At 43.5% G+C, this 12,707-nt stretch overlaps 1 protein-coding gene across 3 annotated transcripts in view; it reads left to right on the top strand.

The window, feature by feature from the left end:
- The first annotated feature begins 1,025 nt into the window (after positions 1-1,025).
- Positions 1,026-12,707, top strand: part of phactr4b (phosphatase and actin regulator 4b) — a 26,787-nt gene continuing 15,105 nt past the window's right edge. The window contains exons 1-3 of one of the 3 annotated variants that reach the window (XM_060064669.1): positions 1,026-1,242; positions 9,868-9,982; positions 10,300-10,344. In XM_060064669.1, coding sequence (XP_059920652.1) covers positions 10,332-10,344 — 13 coding nt within the window. In that variant the 5' untranslated portion in view covers positions 1,026-1,242; positions 9,868-9,982; positions 10,300-10,331. Of the gene's footprint in view, positions 1,243-9,867; positions 9,983-10,299; positions 10,345-11,444; positions 12,194-12,707 lie in introns of those variants that run through there. The other 2 variants (XM_060064671.1, XM_060064667.1) reach the window with 2 other exon arrangements.

Consider the following 12,707-nt stretch of genomic DNA (forward strand, 5'->3'; position numbering starts at 1 on the left):
AAACCAAGTCACAGTAGAAAAACATGAGCCAGTCATCACAACACAACACAACTCCCTCAACAGTGGGGGGCATCCAAGTGGAACATAGGCAAGCACATTGTGATATTGATAACATCTGAGTCAGACTTCCAAAGAACTAATGTGCTTGTCATATAAAGAGCAATTACTGTAATCAGGCTTAATGAAGGGCGAAGGGCACACTTTACACGAAAGCAAAAAGTTATCTATGGAGTTGTCAATGGGTTCAGGTTGGGCAAACATTATTAATCAAATAATTGCTAGGGATAGTGGGTCATCTTATGAAGTAGGTACACATTCACCCATCCATACCAAGAATATGTCCTTGAATTACCTACAATCGCACGAGAAACATAGTTTCATAATAATAAATTCTAGTTTATTTATTTTTCCCAAACCATAGTGGTGAATCAAATTCAAATATGTGTATTGTAGGCATGGGCCACTATCAATGAATTCTAGTAATATAAAACATATATTATAGGGCTAAGGGTTGTAAAACATGGGTTTGTGAAGACTGTTAAAATGATTATACTGGTAGCTAGGCTGTACAAATACATCTATCTTGAGTCTCTCTCTCTGAGAGAGTGGTTGCAGTCGCTCCCTCCCAAGTTCTTTCTAGCAAATGATTTCAGTACTGCCCACTTCAGGATGTTATCAGTTAATTATGTTTGAATCGAAACATAGACTGCACCAATTATGAGAATTCAGTAATAATGAATGCTATGTTTAAAATCGACCACTAGATGGCCTTTACAAACCATGAAATGTTGTTGCACTGTAGCACATCCAAGACTGAAGCTAGCAGGATGATATCGACGCATTTTTTTCTCAAAAATATAGTGAACCTAACCACTTCAAATAAAATAATAATAATCATAAATGTATTATTGTAAAGGTTATTTCAACTGTTAAATTGTGGTTTATTGTGCATTTAAAAAAGGCATGCCCCGGGCGCTTCTTTCGCAGTGCATCATGGGTATTGAAGTCTTCAAACTACAAACATTGATACTAGTTTTTTTCCCTCATCAGCCGCAGAGGCGCTGCTGTTTCCATCAACAACTCCTGGTACCAAAATGCGATTTTCCGGTTTGTGAGCAAAAGCATAAAAAGTTTGGACCCGAGATTTGAACAAAAGGGTTCTATGAAGAAATGACACGGTTTCTATTTTTGCATTCGTCTGCAACTGATTTCCAAGGAGGAGAACAGTTCGCAAAGGAAGAGGTAAGCACAGAAGTACCCGGCGAGGGACCCGGTGATGGAGTGGCGAGATCCACTCCATTCACACAGCAGACCAAAGTTCTTTTAACTTCCCAGATGAATAGCATATCTACTGTCAAAACAAACGCCTTTCCACACTGGGACGTGGTTCTGGCAGGTTTCATGTGGCCGCTGTAGACAGCAGTCGGTGTTGTTCACATACACAACACTGCAACTCCATTTTCCCATTGATGCTCTCCACAGTGGAGATCCACGAACACAAAGGACGGCCTGCGGGGTAACGGGAGAGGTGGCCGTGAAGACAGTGGGATAGCGATAAGATGTGTCGCTTCTTGTGCAATGGGCATTTTAAACCTGTTTTGCATAGGCCTACTGCTTGAACGTGGGGATCCAGAGTAGGCCGGTGTGGTCGGGACTCCGGCGTGCAGGGATGCTGCACTCCTCGGAAGGACAGAACTGAGAGCATTTGTAAAAATGCGATTCGTTTGCAGCACAAAAGTGTTTCTTAATGCGGTCAATTATAAACCGGCAGAGGTGTGACGCTGGCGTTTTACTACAGCTCCATCATTATGCAATACGAAGGACAAGTTATCCCAGTGTTGTTACCATGGTTGCTACAACGTCGCCTGTTCTGAGAGAGAGAGAGGGAGGGAGGCGATTGTAGGCTCATACACACCACGCGGTGATTTACATCGTTACGAGCCTCTTCTTTTGCGAGATGTAGCCTTTATGCGCAATACATCAAAACATTTCTGAAATTAAATCTTAGATTTTATCCAAGTGCGTATAAACGTCAATATTGACGGTCTCGCAGGTATATCGCATCCAAGTTGTCATATTCAAATTGTTATTAATGATTTGGTACAGCAATATGCCATATGTTTAATTATTACCCAATTGTGAGCTGCCAAACTAGTACTATGGATCATTAGTCACTTACAACAAGGGATCTATTTGAAAATAATTTAATTTGACACGTTGCGTAAATGGGGGTATTTTTTAATTATTAATAAGACCCATCTGTGTTTATAAAAAAAAAAATAATAATAATTGGCCTATTTGATACAGGCAATTGTCAGGAATTTCTTCTACAATTGTCTCCGACTTGGTTAGCCCTTTATTAATTTGTCCTCAGAATAATGTAAGCAGTGATGCACCCTTTATGCTGGATCAACACCATTAAAAACCCACTCAGAAGGTTCAGTTAGACCTCATACAGGACAGATAACAGACTGTGCTTCCTCTAACACTCCTAGTTAATGTGTTCCATCACCCATTGACTTCAGACTGGTCAGAGAGGCTAAATACCTCAGAAGAAGATAAAGAGGAAGACACGACACACACGGATTACAATTATATATTTATGAGAACTTTGCGTTGCCAGGGTACATGGCCATCTAGCACAGTCTTGAGAAAGGTCGGAAAGGTGAGAAGATATTTGGGCTGTAGTAAAAGTGGGCCGTCGGTCCCTGTGGTGAGTGAGGCTTTTCTGGGACAAGCTCGTGATGACGCTCAGTTGGCCTGTATAGGGAGAAGGCGCCGATACCCGTCCCTATTGCAGCAGCCAGGTGCACCGCACTGAGCATCTGCAGAACAGGGTCCAGCTATTAAAGTTCTGCTATCCCAGAGCCTGGCCACTATTGGTCCGAATAGAGTTCTGGAATTCACATAAATTTGATTCAGATCGATCACGTCCGTTTCTAGGTCTTTTCGGGTGGAGTTTGGACTCGTACGAACCGAGAAAGAACCACAGGTATTTAAGTGTAGTTGTTGCAGCTCTCTTTTTATCGTCGACTCTTGTGTTTCTGTGTTTGTGGAGGTGATTTGCGGAGGTGAGTGTGAATACAATGATTTGTCTCAACTGAGCTGTTTGTGCCAACAAGCGAGTCCTCCAGTGTAAGTTTAGCTGCTATTTAAAGATGCCACCGCCAAGCCAGCTGCTCCCGTTTCCGCTCTTTTCGTAATTTAATCATCGCTGGTAAAGTGCGGCATTCAAGGGTGTGCATCCCACAGTATATTATACAGTCGGAATTCTGCTATCCGCCTCAAAGAGCTCCATTTCCCCACCCGATTGGTGCTCGCTGAATCTTCCCAGCGAGAACTGACTGTTCTCAGCGAAAGTGGTGTGAGACCTACCAGAGCTTTGGTTTGGAGCCAAAGGGAGGAGAGAGAACAAAAGCATCACATTTGCAAAGACCTATTGATTTCAGTATACTTCAGGCAATACAGTAGCTTTGTATTGCCTGAAGTCCATGTCACAGTTTGGCAGCTTTGACATAATACGAAGCTTACTTATGTAGTAAAAAGTGCCAAAAGAGAGTAGAGATGGGATCATTGTGTTGCTGATAAAATAACGGGTAATGGTTTGCAGGGCCAGAAGTCCTATATCTGTTACAATGTGGAGAAGAACTTTGACAAACCCTTTAATTATGTTTTCTTCTACAATAGCTCCTTTCTCTTGGTTTGGGAAGGTTTGGAGAGAGTTAACCACTTGAAGGAGGAACTAGGCCATCAACATGTCGGTGCATGGGCATCCTTCTGAGGAGGTCAACTTAATTGAAACAACATTTGAGTTGACATATTTGACGTTGCGTGCAACTGTTATGCAACATACAAGGCAGCGGCCAAAACTGGAGAAGATTTGCTTGAGTACTATTTTTCGGTATCTCAGTCTGTGCTAGAGATGTTATAGTAAGATTTAGAGAGATCCTCTTTGTTTCCTGAGTCATTCAAACAAGGCGGTGGCCTTGGGTAGGAGTTTATAAAAAAAACAGCAATACCACCAACGAACCCACACCTTATAGGAATATGTGGCTCTTTGAAAAAACCACAAAATATCTTTGATAGTGCTTTGATAGCCCCCCCCAACGGTGCTTCCTGTTTTCCTCTGAACATTTTTAGCCCAACACAAGCCAGGCCTTGAAGATCATGATACACTAGCTAGAGGCACTCGAAGGCATGGGTCGATACATGACAATGGAAACACGTAGGCTTCAATGAGTTCTATGGTTGTCGTGTCGTTACGAAGTTGAAGAAAATGGTGTCTTATGTATGGCGCTATGTCCTCCAAGCATTGATGATCTGATATGTTGGTACATGCAGCAGGACGGAATATCCAATACGTGACGACCCCCTCTATCTTTCTGCTGGTTCTCTTGTTTGTCTATTGGTGCAGTCGCACTAGAAAGCTCATTATTACAGCATTGTTTTTGTCCCAATCCCATTTCTACCCCTTACCCCTTCCCCTTACCCCTTCACCCTTGTTTTGAAGGGGTAAGGGGTAGAAATGGAATTGGGCCTTAGGCCCAATCCCATTTCTATCCCTTACGCCTTCCCCTTACCCCTTCAAAACATGGGGGAGGGGTAAGGGGAAGGGGTAGAAATGGGATTGGGCCTTAGTCGCTCCAGAGCTGTGTCATTTAAATGTCCTTCATGTCCGTCCGCTTCAAGGTATTTGTTGTATTTTCTGCCTCAGTGATTGATTACGACTGAAAATGAATAATCCCTGGCGAGTTAAGGCTGTTGCTCCATGGGAAGGGTTTGCCTTGCATTGCTTCTATATAAATAACAATAGCAACAGTTTCAATTATTTCCCTTTCCACCGTCTGCACAAGCACACCACACTGCGCTTATTCCCTACATTATTTGAAACGCTGCTATGTAATGAGCTGCTGACAAGTTTAGAAACTGGTCGTTATTCCAGCCACACACATCAGAGTGCTAGCGATTTACCATACACACCAACCTTTTCAGCAACCTGTTTGCATTCTTGATGTTTATTAAGTGACTGTAGACAATTTTGCGTTGGTTTAAGGTGATGTGATGACGGGAAATAGATATGCAAGTGTCTCTACGTTACATCCTCAAACCTTTTTTAAATGGGATTTCAAATGGACAGAGCAGTCTCCTTGTTATTGGGTGACGCCAACAAGTGCTATCCCAAAAGCTGGATCATCAACTCTTCCACACCGCAGGTTGCTCTCTCTGGCCCTTGGGCTTGCTTCGTGTCGCCATCATCGGCTCCTCCACATGAAGCCTTCCAGCCCTATCTACCTTTGCTAATACATCTTTTTGGTGGCCACCTGTGCCGGATGGTCCTGCAGGCTTAAGGTGTACAACATCAGCCCCTCTCTCTCTTCCCACACTAGCTGGTTGGTGTCTGGTTTTAGTTATTTTTGGTTTGGTCTTGGGCCTTTTGGTTTTGTGTGTTATAGTGGTTGTTGTGCCTTTTGTGTGTTCTATAGTATCCCACATGTATTACATGTAGTAACACATTCCACTCATCCATACACTGCACTCACCCTTGATCATACAAATACTTGTTCTTGTTATATTCGTATCTTATTTTTGATATCTTCCTTTAATCATGTTTTGACTGTTGCAATCACTGAGCTTGGTCACAACTCAGTTGGGGCTAGTTTAAAACTTTAAAACTTTTTTTGGTTTGGTTGAGTTGCCAAAACCAAGTGTGAATGTTTCATCAAAATGGTTAGGTTGGCTTTGTATGGTTCAATTGGTAAAAGTGAGTTTGTGAGTTAGTTTGTTTCATATGTTGGCCTTAGGTCGTTATTAGTTGGAATAGGGTTGAGAAGGTGCAATTATATTTCCTGGACCAATGTGCAATCTGGTCCTATTAGGTAGACATTGTTTCTGTTATGCTGAAAAGTTGTTATTTACGTAAGATTTGGCGACTGCTGCTTATTTTTAAAACATTATTATTTCACTATTATGAGTTTTAACTTTTGACCGACAAAAAGAGTTGTGGTTGTTAAAACTGGAAATTGATTAATTGGGTTGTGTTCTTCATGGTTGGAGTTGGCTGTGCCTGCACCTTTTGGATTCAGATCCATTTTCCTTGGCAGTCCCTCATTCAGAGACCTTGGAATTGCCCTGGCCTGAACCTTTTGATTTGCTGGTTATAGAAGGCCTTTATTTGGTGGTTTGAGATGCCTGGGTTTTGCTGCTGCCGCGTGTGGAAGCTTGGTTTTGCCGGTTTTAGAACCCCTTAGCTTTGGTTCTTAACAAAGGGTTTTACCAAGGGTTAAGAACCCTTGGTTATGTATGTTATCGACAACTTACAACCACTGGCGTTGATTGCATTGTGTTCAGAATAATTATCTTTGCCTCGGTGAGATTCTGTTACACTAGCTTTTTACTAGTTTTGCCTGCTTCATGTTCAGAAGAATTTGTTTTGCCTGCATGGTATTCAGTGCGGTTAGTTTTGCCTGCGTCGTGTTCAGAGCTTTTAGTTGTCCCAGTATTGGCTTCAGAACATCGAATGGTTTGTGGCTGTTGCAGAACTACTGGAACATCCTGAGTTGGTGGTTCTTTCCGGGTGACAGACTGTCCTATGCCTCTGTCCCTGAAGCAGGTCCTGTTTCACATATCCATCCATACACTACACTCACTACTGATCATACAGATTACCTGCTATATTGTTTAACACGGCTCTGTTGAATACTCAATTCACATTTTTCCATGGTTTGTATGTCATTCTACAGTTCTGAATAGCAGACCGCTGCGATGACTAACAGACTGATTGCTTTAGACGCAAGTCTGATCATTCTTGGATTCATGGACGCAGTTTCAACCAAATTATTTTTGCAGCATCAATATAATATATGTATGTGTTATATATTTTGTGTCAAATTATCGATTTTTAAGTAGCCATGTAATAAGTGGGTTAATGTACAGTGAGCTGGTCAAGATTGCGAACTGAACCCAGGCAGGGTGAAAGAAGAACTACATATTACATATAATTACAAATAAATATTCGTCTTCCCTTTAATTAAAAAGTGGACTCACGTCTTTGTGGCAATCACTGAGCATTGTCATAAACCATAAGTGTACCTTTTTATTCACCATTCTAAAAAGGTTTTTCATTGAAAATGTAACTTTTACCTTCCTGGCACTACATTTAGTTTATCAAAAATATATATTGGTGACATTGTAATTGAATTAAAGAGGCAGGGTTTGTCTAGACAAATAGACTTCTCAACAATTATATCTTAATAATTGTTAAACAACTAACAATCGTCACAAAATAAAATATTTCAGAGAAAATGTAAGAATACAGTATGGTCCATGTTATGATGTATGTGGTTAAGCCTAGCTTCTTCTTTTAGCCTCTGTGGTTCTGCTTGTAAACAGGTGTTCATGAGGAACCTAGTGGATGGGCACTACAATAGAACAATGGCCATGTACTGTATTGATGACATGCACAGAACTGTGGATGCAGCATGTTTATAATATCTCTACAGACTTATTTCACCATTTGTGTTCTACACTTCACCGAACAGAGGAAAGACAGTCTAGTAAGTCATTACTATGAGGCACTCACTTCAAAGTCCAATTTAGCCATGCAGTCTTGATCAAAAAACAATACCTATTCTGCTTGACGTTTGCCTAGCAAATGTCCTTATACTGTTTAAGAATGTTTCAATGATAGGGTTAGTGTATAAAAACGAGTTCAATTAATTTATTATTAGTGTTTTTCATTTTAATTGTGTATATGTATGTGTGTGTGTCTATATATATATATATATATATATATATATATATATATATATATATATATATAATATATATATATATATATATATAATTGTACATGTATATATGTGTGGTTGTGTTTGTGTGTGTGTGTGTGTATATATATATGTGATCTGTCCTTCCACATTTCCACAGATTGGGAAGTTTAAAAGTAAAAATGGATAAATGTCAAAGGGCAAAGCTGTTTAGTTTTGCAAAAAATACAAACCTTGGTTAACGCGATCAAACGTCATGTATGTGATATTAAGGCAGTATGCCCCAGGTCTCAAACTCCAGACTCTTGCAATAGTTTCTGACCAAGAGCAGCTGGACTGCCAGTCCTTGTATGGCCTCGCGTCTTCACTCTTCCACTCTTCCCGGGGTCTTCACTCTCTGCCCGGGGTCTTCACTCTCTGCCCGGGGTCTTCACTCTCTGCCCGGGGTCTTCACTCTCTGCCCGGGGTCTTCACTCTTCCACTCTGCCCGGGGTCTTCACTCTTCCACTCTGTCCGGGGTCTTCACTCTTCCACTCTGCCCGGGGTCTTCACTCTCTGCCCGGGGTCTTCACTCTCTACCTCGGGGTCTTCACTCTCTGACCAGGGTCTTCACTCTCTGCCCGGGGTCTTCACTCTTCCACTCTGCCCGGGGTCTTCACTCTTCCACTCTGTCCGGGGTCTTCACTCTTCCACTCTGTCCGGGGTCTTCACTCTTCCACTCTGCCCGGGGTCTTCACTCTCTGTCTGGGGTCTTCACTCTTCCACTCTACCCGGGGTCTTCACTCTCTACCCGGGTCTTCACTCTTCCACTCTGCCCGGGGTCTTCACTCTCTACCCGGGGTCTTCACTCTTTCACTCTGCCCGGGGTCTTCACTCTCTACCCGGGGTTTTCACTCTTCCTTCCACTCTGCCCGGGGTCTTCACTCTCTACCCGGGGTCTTCACTCTCTGCCCGGGGTCTTCACTCTTCCACTCTGCCCGGGGTCTTCACTCTTCCACTCTGTCCGGGGTCTTCACTCTTAACTCTCTGTCCGGGGTCTTCACTCTTAACTCTCTGTTCGGGGTCTTCCCCTTCCACTCTGCCCCGGGGTCTTGGCGATGAGTTCAAGTTCCAATCTGTAAAAAGCCGAATCCCATGCCTCTCACTTAGCTGCCTTTTGATCAATCAATACAATTACACATTTATCAAGGCCCTGCAGTGAAGCATATTTCTCAGGAGAATCCATCCTTTTTTTTTTACAGCTTTCTCATCCTGGTGTGTACTTCTGGCAAACAAGTTAATCATTGTTTAGCATCATTGTATTATACTTATGTCAGCCATGTTGGTTCCTTCTTCATATTTAAGTAGGGTAGAATCAATACATCAAATGCTCAGCCTTTGACCCAAAATAGGTAACAGTTTCCGTTGTAGGCCATTAGCACAAGGACAGCAGACCTATTGCTAAAGTTAGCGAGCTACTCATGTATTTTGGGGAGTGGCTTTGGAGGGAGGGTCTGTATTCTGTCGGTTGGTTACTTTCAAAATCGAGCTTGCTCTGGCTGGTTCCTCCAAATTGCCTGGCTAGCTTTAATACTATCACAGCCCTGCATTTAACCATGTTTGAGCCAGGGGGCGCTGGGGGGCAATGATTTAAATAAGAAATCAGCAATTCTTTCAATTCAACTCCATTCTCTCCGTCTCTGTCTTTATCTCTGTCTCTCTCACATTACAACACTTTTATTTTGCCTGTGTTTCATTGTATATTATTTAATAATATACCAAGTTACAGCAGTAACGTGTTTGCGTTTTACGTTCTTCATCTGATCTTCTGAAAATAACTTGCTGTGATACCGATCGTACCTTTTGAACCGTACATTTTTCTCATTTGCTCTGAAAGTCCTTTCATTATGTAAATCATGAGCATTCCCTTGTTACACTTGGAATCAAGTCCCGGAGCTCAGACCCGCTGGTGTTAATATTTAATGGTGTTTCTGGTCGTTTACAGGTTTGCGTTTGAGTCCATTGCTTCTCATGAATGTTTAATCGATGGAGCAAGGCTTGCTATAAGAGCCTTGCACCACTCACTGCTGGCATGCTGTACATGTTCTCTATGTGTTGCCAGGAGCGGGGTTGAGATGGGTGTAGCTGACCTCCTTAGACTGGTGGAGACCTGAGACACTGCCCATCAACTGCTGCTCAGGGTCTCTGCCACCCCCACTCCAATGACTTTCTACAGCGTACGTCTCCACCTTTCATACAGATTCAGACTATTGCATGATTACAGGCTCGGGAATGGAAATAGATATAGAAATGGTGTTCTATGTTGTTAGCCTTAAACCACTCCAAAAACGTTGTGCCATTCTTTGTAAATGCAAATACTTTTTAGGGAAATGTCACTGGGATATTTTTTTTTTCATATAATGCTTGAACTTAGTGTGTTTGTATCACGCATTTATCGCTAAGAAAAAACACTTATTTAATGACACCGAAAAGTCGCATGAAATACCTCCGAGACACATCTCAGGCTGATCACATGTTGTGTTTTATCCTACAGGACCCGTCAATTGGCGTGCTTCGTACGCTGTAATGGAAAGTCGTGGTGAGTTGTTAGTCTCTCTTAGTATTTTTTTTGTTAAGTTTGCACTGAACCGTGACATGTTTATAAGAGCCAGCCTAACCCAGAGCTTTTTATGGGCCACTTCGGATATAAACGCGACGACCTACTGGGCTTTGAAGGTTGGTTACGGAACCAGGCTAACCAATCCCGAAATGTGTTTTCTTTTTTTTTATGAAACTATAAAGCTGGATTTGAATCCACATTTCTAACAACACGTCCTCCTTTAGCATCAGCTATATTAAACGTTCCGTGTGGGTGTTGTTTGTATGTGTGGTACGGCTGCCTGTTTGTCTCACTCAGCCCTCCCTGCGTTATGAAGCAGCCAGGCCCAGTCTGTTATCCAGGTCAGGCCAACAGGTTCTGGGCTCGTGTGGGTTGGCCCAGCTCCCTCTGAATGGCAGCCTGGTGTGGAGGCTCTATCTGGGGCACAGGGAGAGGGAAAGGGAGCGCCGTCTCCAACTGAGAGGTCCAGCTTGAAAGACGCCGTCGTTGGGGCATAAAACTCTGAAAGCGTCCGCCTGTTCTCAACCTAATGCGCTCAGGGTCTCCGAAAGAGGAGTCGATTCAGAGATCTCTAAATGCGTTGAAGCCTCAGGTATTTAGTGGAGTGTGTGGCGTGGTAAATCCCCCGTTTGGCTTCTAAACGCCAGCCTAGGCTGCTATTAGTGGGCTATTGGCTGTGGAAGGGAGAGATGCTTTCGTGGGCCGCCTTCTGCATTGGCTTGGCTGGGCCAGCGTCCGTCCCGTCGTTCCAACTTTAACGAGTTTTGTGACCTTGTAATGGTTAGCTGTCCATCAGAAGCATCTACATCCCCCAGATGCTGCACATGCCTCTCCTAGAGTAGAGCAGTGGCCCTTATCTCATCGCCGTCTCCCACTAATGGAAGCCCAGCGAGAGACGGACTCCTCCTGTCTTCTAGAGTGGGGGAGTCGCTATTCTGTCCAAGACAGCTAATGAAGTCCTAAGTTGCCCCTTAATTCAATTACAATTCCAGGAGAGTTTTATTGGAACTCTCTGTCTTTTTTTTTTTCATCTAATTGCCTGTTTTGTTTCATTGCCATGCTGGCGCTGTGGAGGTTCTCAAGCTCGTGAATCGTGCAGATATTTAGTGGAACGCCTGTTATGGTTCTCTACGGCAGAGCGTCCATGTTTAACTCTTGACCTGGATTTGAGCGTTGACATTGAACAATATATGCAGGGGCTACAGACTCCTCTTTGTTTCTCCCTCACAAGACACACAGAAGACAAATATACATACACACACGCGCGCGCGCACGCACACACAAGCACAACACCGGCATATAAACTGATGCTAGAACAACAGGGATGCATACGTGCGTCCACCAACATAAACACATTACTCGAACAGCTATAGACACACGCACACACACACACACACATACAGCAGACTATCCATAGCAAATTAAAAACATAAGCAGTGTTCTCCCTAGGAATGGTAGGCATCTACTGTGAATGCTGACCTGCACTGGAAGCCAAGGAGGGAGGGTCAGGAGAGAGGGAGTGAGGCTCCTGTGGGGGGGGAAGGTCTTAAGGAGATTAAAAGAGGCGGGGAGAGGGATAGGACTGAACTGAAGTCCTGGAGGAGAGGAAAAGTGAACCAAACACTCACAACCAAGAGGGGGAGGAGGACCAGTGCTCAAGGGGAAGACGGGTGGACGTCGTGGAGCGGGAGGAGAGCAGGTGAGGCCTCCTGCCCGGCTTAGAGTGCACATTCCTGGGTAGAGTGCAGGGAGAGGCCCCTAGGGGGCTGGATCATGGGACAGAGCCTTCGTCTGCAGACGCCAGATAATGACCAGCAACAGCAAGGCGGTGAGTCTCAGCAGTCTCTGCTGCTCAAAGAAACAAAAGCGTATTCTCTGTACGATCAACAACCAAACTGAATGTATTGACCTAAAATGTTGTTCAGAGTGGAGTTTGTAGGGGCCGTCACCAGTGTAGAATCTGAGAATGTTAAGTTGTCAGCGTCAAGTGGCTGAACATCAGCTGTGTGTGTGTGTGTGTGTGTGTGTGGGGGGGGGTACTTCAGATTTGGCACATTCCCTCATGACTGCTCAGTCTAATTTAAGAAATGGAGTTCGTTTATCATACGGACAACAAATAAAAAATAAATCAATGGTTAATCCCGTGTTGTATGGCTTCTGGAACGTTTTGTTATCTCTGTAAGTGTTTAATTCCCCCCGTCTTTGAGTTTGTTGGCCCACAGAACGTACTTGTATTTAGAATCAGTCAATGAACAGAGGGGATCCAGACTTTAAAAATGGCAATGATTACTTCCCTAAACATTGTGCAGCCCCTTCTTGTGAAGGTCCCAGATGGGATGGAC

Source organism: Gadus macrocephalus, chromosome 11 (assembly GCF_031168955.1).
Source record: "Gadus macrocephalus chromosome 11, ASM3116895v1".
Taxonomy (NCBI): Eukaryota; Metazoa; Chordata; class Actinopteri; order Gadiformes; family Gadidae; genus Gadus; species Gadus macrocephalus.